The 12767-nt window shown below is 39.5% G+C and overlaps 1 protein-coding gene across 4 annotated transcripts in view; it reads left to right on the top strand.

Moving 5' to 3' along the window:
- cbfb (core-binding factor subunit beta) overlaps window positions 1–8182 on the top strand; it is a 31549-nt gene extending 23367 nt beyond the window's left edge. Inside the window, exon 6 of one of the 4 annotated variants that reach the window (XM_005752816.1) lies at window positions 4587–8182. In XM_005752816.1, coding sequence (XP_005752873.1) covers window positions 4587–4658 — 72 coding nt within the window. In that variant the 3' untranslated portion in view covers window positions 4659–8182. The remainder of the gene's footprint in view (window positions 1–4586) is intronic. The other 3 variants (XM_005752817.1, XM_005752819.1, XM_005752818.1) reach the window with 3 other exon arrangements.
- The last annotated feature ends 4585 nt before the right edge of the window (window positions 8183–12767 follow it).

Raw genomic sequence — 12767 nt, forward strand, 5'->3', positions numbered from 1 at the left:
GTGTGTGTGTGTGTGCGTGTGTGTGTGTGTGTGTGTGTGTGTGTTCATGACTGTGCATGCTCTGCAATGAATTTTATTCCTATAATTTTACTGTGTTTGTTTAATGCTTGAATGGTGTGAGAGACTCGGTGAGCACAATGTGATGTTTCATAGCTAGTTTGCAAAAGGAGACACACAGCCGGCTCAGGCACAGCTTTGTGGCACATGGTCCTGCAGAAATGAAAGAAAAGAGAGGCTGAATGTCATCGTGTGAAACAGAAAGAAAGATTTGATCCAGGTTGCCTTTTATGTGACTGAGCTCATGTGGCTTCCCCGAGGCTGCGGCAGAAAAAGGAAACCTTGTGTCTCTCACTAAATCAGTAGAAGCACCATCACTAGCTTCTTTAACACAATGTATAAACGTGTTGTTTCCATATTTAAAATGATTTTGGACACATCGGCAATCAGAGGATGGAAACTGTTCCACTGTACAGTAAAGTAACCGCACGTGAAGGTCGTGTTACTAAAACGCATGTTTGAGACGGAGCACATGAGCACATTGTTGCTATCCTTATCAGTATATATGAATCATAACGTATAAAGCTTAGCTTCATACATATGGAGATCAAAATAATATAAATCAATAATAAAATGATAATAGCTCACGTGATTTTATATCAAAGAAAAAATGTGCACTGACCCTGAGGAAGAGTCGTGGCTGTCTAAAAGCAACGGCCCCACAGATGATTTTACATTTCAATTCTTGTTTCATACCAAAAGAATCAGAGTTTGTAGAGTTGCTAGAAACAGCAGCCACAGCGGATCGCACTATGAGCTTTTTGTTGTTTTCTCTGGGTGTGCCTGACGAGTGTTGCTGAATAGCTGCACAGATTCAGCCTCTGCATTTCTGTGGTCTGAACTCCACCTCTCCATCTGTCTCTCTTTCTCTGTAACCCTCTGTGTCTCGCTAGCTGGTGATCGAGTTATCTCGGTGTCCTGTCTGAGCTTCAAAGGCAAAGTTAATTTCTTCTTCTCTCCGACAGAAGAGAAAGAAAAAAATGAGCTGAGGCAAAATTCTCGTTTCTTTCCTCTTTTTCAAAATAGAAAGGGGAGGGAAATTTGATTGTTTCACCTGTACTGGAAAACACACATGACGATAAGAAGATTAGGCCGATTAGTAGGTTAAGAAAATTATGTTGCTCCAACTTTGGGCTGAGAAGTTTTCAAATAGATCAGCAGCAAAACGTTGACGTCTTTTTTCTCCTGTGAATGCTGATTGAATATAAAAGACCAGTCATTTTGGCAGACACAACATTTTTCATCCAAACGCAGCGATATTCCAGTTACTCAAGGTCAAAGGGTGCCTGTCACAATGATGGATGTATAAGCAATAGATGCATTTTTAATACTGCATGCATACACACACGTGGTGTGTTTAGCTATCCCTGTGAGTGCTCGCCCTTTGCTGCTCCTGCACAAATAATATTATTTTACACATGCGCCGTCCAAACACTCAGTGCTGACTTCTGTTTGAGTGAATCGATCGGAGCTCTGACACTTTGGATGTACTGGACACTCTAATTGAACAGTGGGAATCGGGATCCTGTGAAATCCTGACGCACGCTGATCCATCTCCCAGTCTGGTTACATTATGTGATAAAATGAGCTAATGTACAGCAGACTAATGGGACAAGTGCAGGAGCGCCACAGAACTGACAAACATCCGGTTTTCTTCCGTGCACAAATGTGATTTTCCAAAATATAAACACGCTGCCAAAAACCCCACGCTTAGCTGATGCTGTCAGTCCAGGTGGTTGTGTGTTTGTGATTGTGTTTACTGATAAGAGGGACAGTTATTCTGCTGTTGTTTCAGATCAGTTCAAACAAGTAGAATTTAGTTTCAAAAGCAGAGTGAATCGAGCCAACCAAAAGCCTCTTTATGCAGTGGGCCTGTTTAGCCTTACGTACCGGGTGAGTGATAGCAAAACCTAAACATGCGATTTGCTCATGAGCACATCTGTTGCACCGGCCTCAGTGAAAGCCTAACCTCTATTCTCACTTTAAGGCAAACCTACACCCGACGTGTGAAAATGTGACGGCTGGCCGAGGGTCCCCTTCGCTACGATGTCCTCACGTCAGCGGTTTAAAACTCAATCGGGTCCCCACTAGGATAGCTAGACAAGTGCATTCACACACAGTCACACGTGCACTCCAAGAGCAGAGAGATTTGGTGGTGAATGATGAGCTGCCACTAAAAGCATTAATATATCATTAGTATTGATTGCCATCAGACCCCCTGCTTTGACTTACACACACACACACAAATACTGTACAGGCACACGTGCACAAACTCGCAGATACAGCACATTTGCTCCAAGTTTATCAAGACACACACACACAAACACGCACGTGTGCACACTTGACACACTATTGAGTTGTGGTTAAGCAGCCTATAGTGGTACAGAAGGCTCGCATCTTTACGTGGATCAATACAGAGAGCTCTTCTGGCCTTATGATTACTGAGGACCACTCCCTTCTGCAGAGACAAACACTCGCTCAAGCTCTCGCTGTCTGATTAAAATCTTGCTTGTTTCCTGAGATTTTGGATAAACGAAGGTGTGTTTAGTCACATAATTAACTGCTACGTGCTGTTAATGTTAGAGGGAACAGTTTGTTTGTTTTTCATTTTTCAATTTGACCACTGAGAACACAGAGCAGCAACATGTCCTCAGCCAAATAATGTGAGCACCAAAACAACACATTTCAAAAGTACAATTAGCAGTCTTCTTCCTTATCACACACACACACGTAAACAAGCATCACGTCGTACCCGGTGCTCTTCTCAGAGCAGATTCAGTGAGAGCATTTCTGAAAATGACCTTTGCTTCATAGCAGTAACTATGATTGTAACTGGTTTTTAACTACCAACAAGCAGGTACTGGAAGCAAGTTGCATCACAACTCTGTAAGTAAACAGCTGGCCAAGTAAACACAAAACACAAATACTTACAGTATGTGCTCCGTTGTTAAAGGTGCTTATTATTCTTAATGTTTTACATCATCTTGCATCTAAAACACGAGACTGTCATAGTCACGATGGTTTATCTGTAATAGCTATCGAGTTCAACCCAAACCTTTTGCCTCAGTATCCCAGTTTTCTTTGGGTTTCTCCGATTGGCTCTGAAAAAAGCGACAGAATAATCCAATATGACATTTTCTGGGGAGTACATACGCACATGGCACAGATGGTGCTGTGTGATCAATTAACTCAGCTTTGATGCAAGTCAGTCTAAATGAGCCACGCATTAATATTTGATGGTTGCAGCGTTGATAGAACAACAGAAAGCTTTCCAGAGGAGACTGACAGGGCCTGGAGTCAGTCTGGCTAAGAGGAGTTAAAATGGTAGCATGACATAGTGTGTGTGTGTGTGTGTGTGTGTGTGTGTGTGTGTGTGTGTGCATGTGACTGCGTGTGTGCTGCTATTATCGTGAGTCACTGAGATGACACAAACTACATTCCTCTTGAACTAAGCAACCCTTTACTATCTCTGTCTGCATTTCTGTCTGCTCTGCTCTCTGCTTCACCTCTCCCCCTTCTTGCTCTCAGTTGACCCCTGCTAAACTCCCCCAGCTATCACTTAAATGTAAACCTACAACCACAGGTTTTTTGGTTTTTACACCAAGAAACCATGCTACGGCGCAACAAACACGCGGACACTAAACCCACATATTTTTAAAGGCCTCGTCTCTCGACCCAATAATCTGCTTTGTTAGTGTGTTTGTCTGCGTCAGCCAGTTTATCTCTCTGCCTCTGCCTGTCTGCCAGTTACCTCAACTAAAATATCAACATCGGTAAAGTGTATAAACAGCAGCACAGTCGTGCTGTAATGAAGCTCTCTGAGTACCTCTAATGGCAGTTTGGGGTATTGCAACTTTCTTTTGTAATTCTGTGTGTGTGTAGAGTCTTTTCAACATGAAAATCAGACTCTGTGTAAAGATTCTTACCTCAAGTGAAGCTTGGCATGTTTGCTGTTGCCATGGTGCTGGGGGCGGGTCAGAGGTGGCCATATTTGGATGAGAGCGGCTGAGTATCAGATAATGTTAGCGAGCTGCAATCATAGACTGTATGGGTCCAGTATGCAGACACATGCCTTGTAATTAGTGCTACATAAAACACTATTATAAGTTAATTGGAGCCTCTGGCATGTCACTGCATTAGATGATTGCATAAATCACCAACAACACAAATGTTTACTGAGACGTCTCTGTGACTGGAATTAGCAGCGATGAAGGTGAACTCCTAACGTTAAGCCTTACTTAAGTGTTAAAGAAGATTTATAAAGAAAACTTTGCTCTCACAGTGGTCGTAGTGAAAGGCTGTAAATATGTTTACTTCTGTTTTACTTTGGGAGTCTGTGGGCATTGGCATTATTTTGAAGTTCGCCCCAGACTGGAGAAATCTTTACATTTGTTAACATGTGAAAATCTGTACTCAATTTATTGTCTTTTTTCTCTCTCATCCCTTCCTTGCCATCTCTTTCCTCCTGTCGTCTTAACATGCTCTTCTCTTTCCCCCTCTTCCATCCTTTTATCCCTCTCTCTCACCAGTCCAGACGACAGCAGGACCCCAGCCCTGGCTCAAACATGGCCAACGCTGACATGGAACACAAGATGCGCTGAGGAGGAGGAGGAAGTTATGCAAGGAGGAAGAGTAGAGAACCCGTGCCGGCTGTCCATTCACTTTCAATGCAATCAACTGAAAAAGAGTTGAATGAAACTGCAGTTGTAGATCAGTTGTTTCTAACGATGAAGGTTTCGCGTGATCATTTCTACATGCGACTCGTTTTGTTGTTTTCAATATTTGAATGTAGATGAAAATTGATTGAATTGAAAGTGAATAAAAACCCTCGAAAAAAGGGCCGAGGACACAAAGGACCTGGGCAAAAAGTAGTTATATGAATATTTAAATGTTGAACACGAGCAGTTAATGTTACAGGATATTGTAGATGTGACACGGCTTTCACGGATGTCATTCAGATTTAAAAGCTTTAATATTTTTTGTCCAGGTCTGAAAGAAAATCGATGGATAGGGCTAGTTTTGCATACCAAAATGTATTTTCTATTACTATTACTGTTAAAATAGAGCAAGAGTGGTTGTCAGAGGGCTTTAATGTCATTACGGGGGAGGGAGGGCAGAAGCTGAAAGAAGCAGTTAAAGAGAGTTTGTTGTGGCCTGAGGTCACAGCTTACCAGCATCAAAGGTGTTGGAAAAAATTTAAATAATTTTAAAAAAAGGTTTCTGCATTGTTCAGTGTTGTGTAACACTTAATATTTGTTAGCATGCCCTTGTTTACCCCTACTATACCTAGCTCACGTCCTAAAGCCTGCTGTTTTCTGAGACCAAAGTTCACTTTGCTGGAAAGGGGGGCGGAGGGGAGGGGGGAATAAAAGAAGAGGGAAACTTTACTTGCATTTACTTTTTTTTTTTTTTTTAAGATAATTTTACCAGGCTCTAGGGTTTAACAGCATTTGCTGTACTGTAATGGTAATTATCTATGAAAACATCACTATCATAAGATACCTGTGACGGTGAAATAACAGGTAATGTAGCAACAATCTGAAGGTAAGACAACAACAAATATGCTACAGTATCAGTGGCTCTGGAAGCAACTGGGAAAATTGTGTTTTTCTGGAGAGGGTTGGTCAGTCCGTGTGTCTTTTGTCTTCCAAGGGTTTGATTGATTGGGATACAATCAGTCTTGGCCTTTCTTTAGATGTATGAAACCAAACACAGGCCTGCCTATGCTTGTTGTTGTTCCCCACGTGGCCCGTCTATCATCAGAGCAATCGTTACAGTGCGTCGATTTGGAATAATAGGGTGATTCAAAACCATGTCATCATAGTGCTCCTGCTGGGGTCCGCAGCAGGAGCACACCCGGAAAGACACAAAGGATCTGTGTCCTCATAGGACTTTTCAGATTTTCAAACCAAATGTTGCCTGTATGAACGATTTTTTAAAAAAGGGGTCGCCGTCTAATGAATCAGATGTATCTCCGAAATCTGGGATTTTTTCTTCTTCTACTGGTTCATAAAAGATATATTCTATATATTGGAGATATGTGGTTTTCATCGGACAGTGAGCATCTGTCTGATCCATAACAGTTATATAACCCATCCATCCAGATCTGTCACCCCGATATTCCTTATCAGAAAAGGACAATAAAACCTAAATGCAGTCTAGCATCCCGTGTCCTGTTACTGCGTGATGAAATGGTATGTTTTTTGTTTGTTTTGTTATCATTTTTGTTTGTGTGAAAGTCATGATGTTTACTTTTTATATTACTTCTCACTTCTGTATATGTACTCGCTTTTGTTCAGCTTTCAGCTTTCTTATGAAGCAGCAGCGGCTGCTGTGCTTTTCTAGAGTTTAAAAGTACAAAATGTGTCCAGAAATTTGGGATGTTTGAGGACTTTGATGGATTTATTTTCCACATGTTCTTTTATTAATGTTATTATTTTTATTGCATTTGTTGTTATTTTATTTTAGTTTTTTTTTTAAAATCCACTTCCTGGGTTAAATACATTGACTGTGGATTAACTTATGTCCTGTTACCAGGCAACATATTTTTTTTATTTTTTGCAGCTGAAAGTTTATTTCAGTTTCCAATGTATTTTAAAGTTAGTACAGTCAACGTTTTCATTATAATTATTATAACCAAGAAAACTCTTTGTTCCTGCCTTTCTTTCTTCTCATTGTTAGCAGTTGTGTCGAGATTGACATAAAATTAGAAAACTCTTCTTTTTGTACATTGAAAGCCACGAGTTTGTAACATTTTACATGATGTTTTGAAGTAATGTTGTTGCTAAGAAATGATAGTTTAAATGAAAATAAAAAGAACAAAATTTTAAACTCAAACAACGAAAAGAGACTTGAGGAAGTCGTACATTATTTTTAAGTTAAGGCCTCGGGATCCAAATGATGCCTTAACTTAAAATGATGAAGGACTCATTTTTAACCAAAACTTCACAGAGAGTCCATCCTCTGTTTCCTCTTGCTTCAGGTAAAACAAAATAATACATTCTGGTTTTCAGATATGCATGAAAGGATTTAATAACGTTAACCTAAGGTTTTTTTGTCTTCTCTCCCCCATTGGAGAATATTGAGAGCACAGAGAAATGCTTACCTTAGTCTCCTCATACCCTCCAAAGTCAGCTGGCCGTGTGACTCAGTGCTTGATAAGTTCAAGAACGTGGAAAATATATGATCTGTCTGAGGTTACCTTCAGTGGGATAAGTGGTGGATTATGTTGTCTGGGTTTAGCTCGGTGTTATGTTGAAAAGTTGAGACATAGCAATCAGATGCCACTGAAGACTGTGAATAGGGTGAGTGGACGAAGGGACAGAGTGAATGTGCATATAAAGCAGGTTGTACCATAAGATGGGGTTAAAGTGATGCTGGTTTGAAGTTTTCATACTTTTACATCAATGCTAGCTGAGGTTTTAATGGGGCTGTAGCCAGTCTTGAAATTTTCAGGATTAAGGAATTTGATTTCATTCAGTGTCAGCGATGGTAAAAATGGCATTTTCACCATTTTTTGGTGGAAATTGAGCATTAATGAACCGGTACAGCACAATGAAGGGGTAAGAAGTAGGTGTTAAAAGCAGAATGGTATGAGGCATTTTCAACTAGGTTGTGTTTTTGTAAATTGATAGCATGTGTACCAAATTTGGATAAAGCATTCTGTGATAAATGTGGGATTTCTTCCACATGGTCAAATCTGAAATTATATATCTATGGATTTTAACAGCGTCCTCAGGTAAAGAAAAATTAGCCAGATAAGACTGGAACTTCATAACCAAGTCAAAGATTTAGGTTGTATTTAGTGAACATGCAGCCCTCATCAAATTATAAGCACGCCTCAGGTGGAGTCCATCCCTCAGTTTTCTTAATGCAGGCATTAAGGCAAACCATAAAACATTTTTTCTTCTTCTTCTTTTTTTTTTTTACCTAAACTGTTTATGTTCTTAAGTGTTTAACTTATTTATACTTACAACAGCTCTGTGATATTTAACAGCTTGGGCATACTTTCAGTTTCTCCTGCCTGCTTGTGGTCTATGTTTCCCTCTCTTTTAGGGTTGAGCTTGTCCTCCCAAAGAAAATATGAGATACTCAATTTAAAATGTTGGATGTTTTTCAGAATAAACCTGTATTAATTCTTTGATTTGTTTATGTCTTTTTTTCAAACTAAATATAGCAGTTGAATGTCTTTGAATCAATGAAACTGGCATGTCAGTTTTTCCCTAGACTATATATGTATATCCAATTCAAATCAATTTTATTTACACAGCGCCAAATCATGACAGCAGTCAAGGCACTAAGGTCGACCCTACAATAATACAGACAGAGAAAAACCCAACAATCACATGACCCCCTATGAGCAGCACTTTGGCGACAGTGGGAAGGAAAAACTCCCTTTTAACAGGAAGAAACCTCCAACAGAACCAGGCTAAGGGAGGGGCGGGGCCATCTGCTGTGATTGGTTGGGTCTCCTTTACCATGAGCAGTCAGATTACCTTGTAAAATAAACTAAAGTAGGACCTTTTCACTCCACACTTAGCACAGTGCAAAAACACAGTTATTACTAATAATATTAATAATATCCCAATTAGCCAAGACAGTATAAAAGGAATTACGGAGTTTATCCTTAAATTAGTTTTGTGACAAGTTGTGCAGCTTTTTTGCATTTATTCCTTTTGAAACAAAATGTCGGAAACTTTGATTAAAAGGGCTGTAATCTCTCTACTGTGTGGATCTGCCCTAGAACATCTTCCTGGTTGGACATCGCTGGAACACCTCACCCAGGAGGCATCTTAGTAAGATGCCTAAACCACTTCAGCTAGCTCCCTTCAATGGGGAGAAGTTACAGCTCTACACTGTGCCCCTCCTGAGTTACTGAAGCCTTTTTTCCATTAGTACCTGCTCAGATCGGCTTAATGCGACTCGAGGCAGTCAGACTCGGCATGACCTGTTTTCCATTACACTAATGTCTGTGGGGCCGTTTTGAATTTCTTGAAGGAGAAAAAAATCCATAGAAAAACAAAAAATGTCCTCGTAATTTTCTGCCAGTACATTTTGGGGGTTTTTACGGAGGTTTGACGGAGTTTTCTGTAAATGATAAAACGGAAAATTCTGTAGATTTACAGTATACTCTCTGTACTATTTACGGACATTTCCTTCAGCTATAAAACAGAAAATTCCGTTCACAGTATATTTTCTGTATCATTAACTGATATTTTCCATTCATAGAAAAATTGAAATTTCTGTTTATATTACTATTTCATAGCACTTCTTTTCACTGTAACTCATTAAATATGGTTTTTATATCCTTACACGTACATTTTTATGCAATTACAACCAAGTGCACCATGTGCTCAAAAATTCATAAATTAAAACTTTTTAAATTAATCTGTGCTTAGTACACAACAACATTGGTACAATTAATGTTAGATACTCTTTTATCCTCCTCAACTCAAAAACTATACTAAGATAGAACAACAGAATCCATCTCGTCATAAAACACTAAACAGCTGATACATGAGCAAAGTAACTCACAAGCTTTCAAATTTGAGCATTTTTATTTCCTTGAAATCTGTTTGCCCTCATGTAAATGTGTTTACATACATTCATTCAGCTTTGGATTACTTAATATATTATCATGCTGTTTACAACTACATGAATGTACTATTGCTGTGATTTATTACTATTACTGAAGGTCCGCGGCTCCGAACCGTAGTAAAGGGACCTCTGACTAATACGGCGGGTTCGTGTCGGGCTCATAGCTGAAAACTAGCTTTACTTTGTTGTCTGGGTCGACTTTGCTAGTGAGAGACAGAGAGAGGCGTTGAAAGACTGCTCCAACTGAACTTGTTGTTTTTGGAGGAAAACACGAACACAGTGTACAGTCGAGTCTTAATAGCTTACTTACAGCTGGGCTCGTCAGGCACTCTTCTTGGCTGCAGTGGTTATTATTATATTTACATGCTTCCAGCTCCCGTTTCTGATCGGTGACAACTCGTAATTTTCCTTTCTCTCCCTCCTCGCGCTCACAGACACATAACAGGTATAGCAGTCCATTCTCCCTGCAGCACGGACTACACTGCCCATCAGGCTGCATGCTTTAGAGCTTGGAGCATTCTGCCTGTTAGCTTAGCACAACAACAAAAAGGCGCTCTCTCACCAGGAAACACACAGTCGCAGAGAGAGCATCATGTATGTATGTACATGTACTCCGTTACTCCCCAACACTGAGTATACACATGTAGTCAGTTATAGCCAAACACATTTGTGTGAACATTTGTCCGAGATTAACTCTTTGGGGTCTTTACCTTACAACATGACATACTTTGAATCAAAATTTGTTGACTGTTTAAGTGAAAACTAAAACACAAAATAGATTAAGACAGATTACTGTTCCAAACTTAAAGATAAAAGTGCATTTACTGGAATTGTTTTGACAGCTCTTGCTTTTCAAAGACAGTGAGGAGCAAAGTACAAGTAGAAGTGCTTTTCCTGATGAAGAGTTAAACTGTAAACAGCAGCGTAGTGAATAAGGATCTGTGTCCACGAATCTTCAGCAGTGACAACACTTAAACATCATAGTTCAAAATCCTTAATGCACACCTTTTTCTCCACTGAGTTCAAATGCTCTTAGCTGTTTAAGTAGAGGAAAAAGTCATATTTCATGACAATTAAATGTTAGACAAGGCTCTGAAAACGAGGTCACGGTTACTTCCCAAGCAAAAACCTCTGCTTGTGCGCACAGAACCTAAATTGCATCAAATAAGACAATAATAAAACAAATGACTGCAAAGTGACACCAGAAGCTGGAGAAGAGCAAGCATAAAGTGACACGTTATGTGTGCACAATTTCTCTTGGTACCACGCTTCATATACCAGTGTGACAAAGCCCTGAATGTAGCCTGCAGGTTAGTTCATCAAGTTCCAGCTGAGCTTTAAATAAAGTACACTCAGCTTTTCCTTGGATTTTCAGAGTTGCTCAGTTCATACAGGAACTGCAGCAGTCGGGGTTAACGTGTCGCTGTGTTGCTCCTCCATCTCAGTCATTGAGACTAGTCGCAATTTATTCTGAGGAAAAAAAGAGGAACAAAAAGATATTTTTAAAAAGTTTGTATATTTATTCTTTTTTTTTACCTTAAAATGTCTATCGTTTCATATTATACCCTATCGTTTGTTGCAAAATAAACTGTTTACAGCAATATTTTTTCATGGTTGTGATGGTCACTGTAGTGGCTATATTACTTTCTTAAAGTTCTCTCCTCTTATACTTAAAATAACCAGACTATGGACGGACAAGCGACTGTTTCTATGCATACTATCGTTACCAACAATGACAGTAAAACCATCGTGTGGCTCCGCCGTCCGCTTGTCTATTTTCTACATAAACCTTTCACAATAAAGCTCAAGATCCTGTTGAGACTTTTCAAAATAAACTGACATGATATACATTATTCTCAAACATAAAATTTCAGAATATGCATCAAACAAATGACCTCAAATAAAAACATCAAGTAACTATAAATGGCGCTTACAGTCACCACGCGGATGCAGGCACAGAGAATACCAGCATGACCAGCAAGGATGAGGCAGAACCAGCTAGCTCCAAACTGAAAGACCAGTCAAAACAAATCGAGGGCCTTATTGCTAAACGAGGGGCTACCTCTGTAGCATGGACATGGTTTGGTTATGAAAAGTTTGACACGCCCCAGAAAACTGTACTATGCAAATTATGCCACAAACTGGTCCCCACCACCACTCGAACACGACAAACCTCTTTAACCACCTACACAAGAATCACATGAAAGAGCTTCGAGAGAGTTTACGAATGAAAAGCAAAAAAGAGTCATCAGGTGCTCAAAATAAACCTTAGACTCAAACGTTAGAACAGGCTTTTCCTCGCAGCACGCCGTGAAATAAATACTCACAAAGAATGGCGGCCGTTTAAAATCATGTCTAAAAGTGTATAGTTTCACGCATCGGTCAAAACACTCGACTCCAGGTACACGACGCCCAGCTGGAAACACTTCACACAAGTTGAGTTGCCCGAGATTCATAGAATTTACAGAAAATGCACTATTTTGTGATATATATCGTTATCAGGAGAGAAATGTCTTATATTGGGATAACATATCACACAGCCCTACAAAGAATAATAATTCACGTAGAATTGCATACACATAGCAGCATTCTGTTGCAACATATGCAGTTTATAATCAAAGTGACATAAATACCTTGAAAAACTAAATCAACCACAACATTAAACTCACCTTGTTTCTGTAGAGAAGGTGATCAGGGTTTTTCTTCATTTCCTGAGACCAGCTGCTCTGGATCATCACCACCTTGTATCTTCATCTTTTTTTCACTGGGGGAAGTCTTTCCTTTTCATTGCTCTGCACTGGAAAACCAAAGTGTGTGATCAAAGGTGAAATAAGTGATATTTTTACACTGCAGGATTTAGAGTGCTTCAAGTAGTGAAGCAAGTAGCTCTTGATGCATTTCTCAAAAAATCTCTAAGGAGCTGAATTTTTAAGAAAGATACAAATATCTCTGCTTATATTTGGCTAAAAGCTTGATATAGACATAACAGTTTATAATATGTCAGCATCCCCCAAAAGACATAAAGCTCCTGCACACCAGCATTGCGCTTACAATATACTTCAATCAAGATATAGTTATTATTGATTTATTATTGAATTTTTTTAGTAATAATT

The sequence above is a fragment of the Pundamilia nyererei genome, unplaced genomic scaffold, assembly GCF_000239375.1.
Source record: "Pundamilia nyererei isolate P.nyererei 1_Seehausen unplaced genomic scaffold, PunNye1.0 scaffold00384, whole genome shotgun sequence".
Lineage (NCBI taxonomy): Eukaryota > Metazoa > Chordata > Actinopteri > Cichliformes > Cichlidae > Pundamilia > Pundamilia nyererei.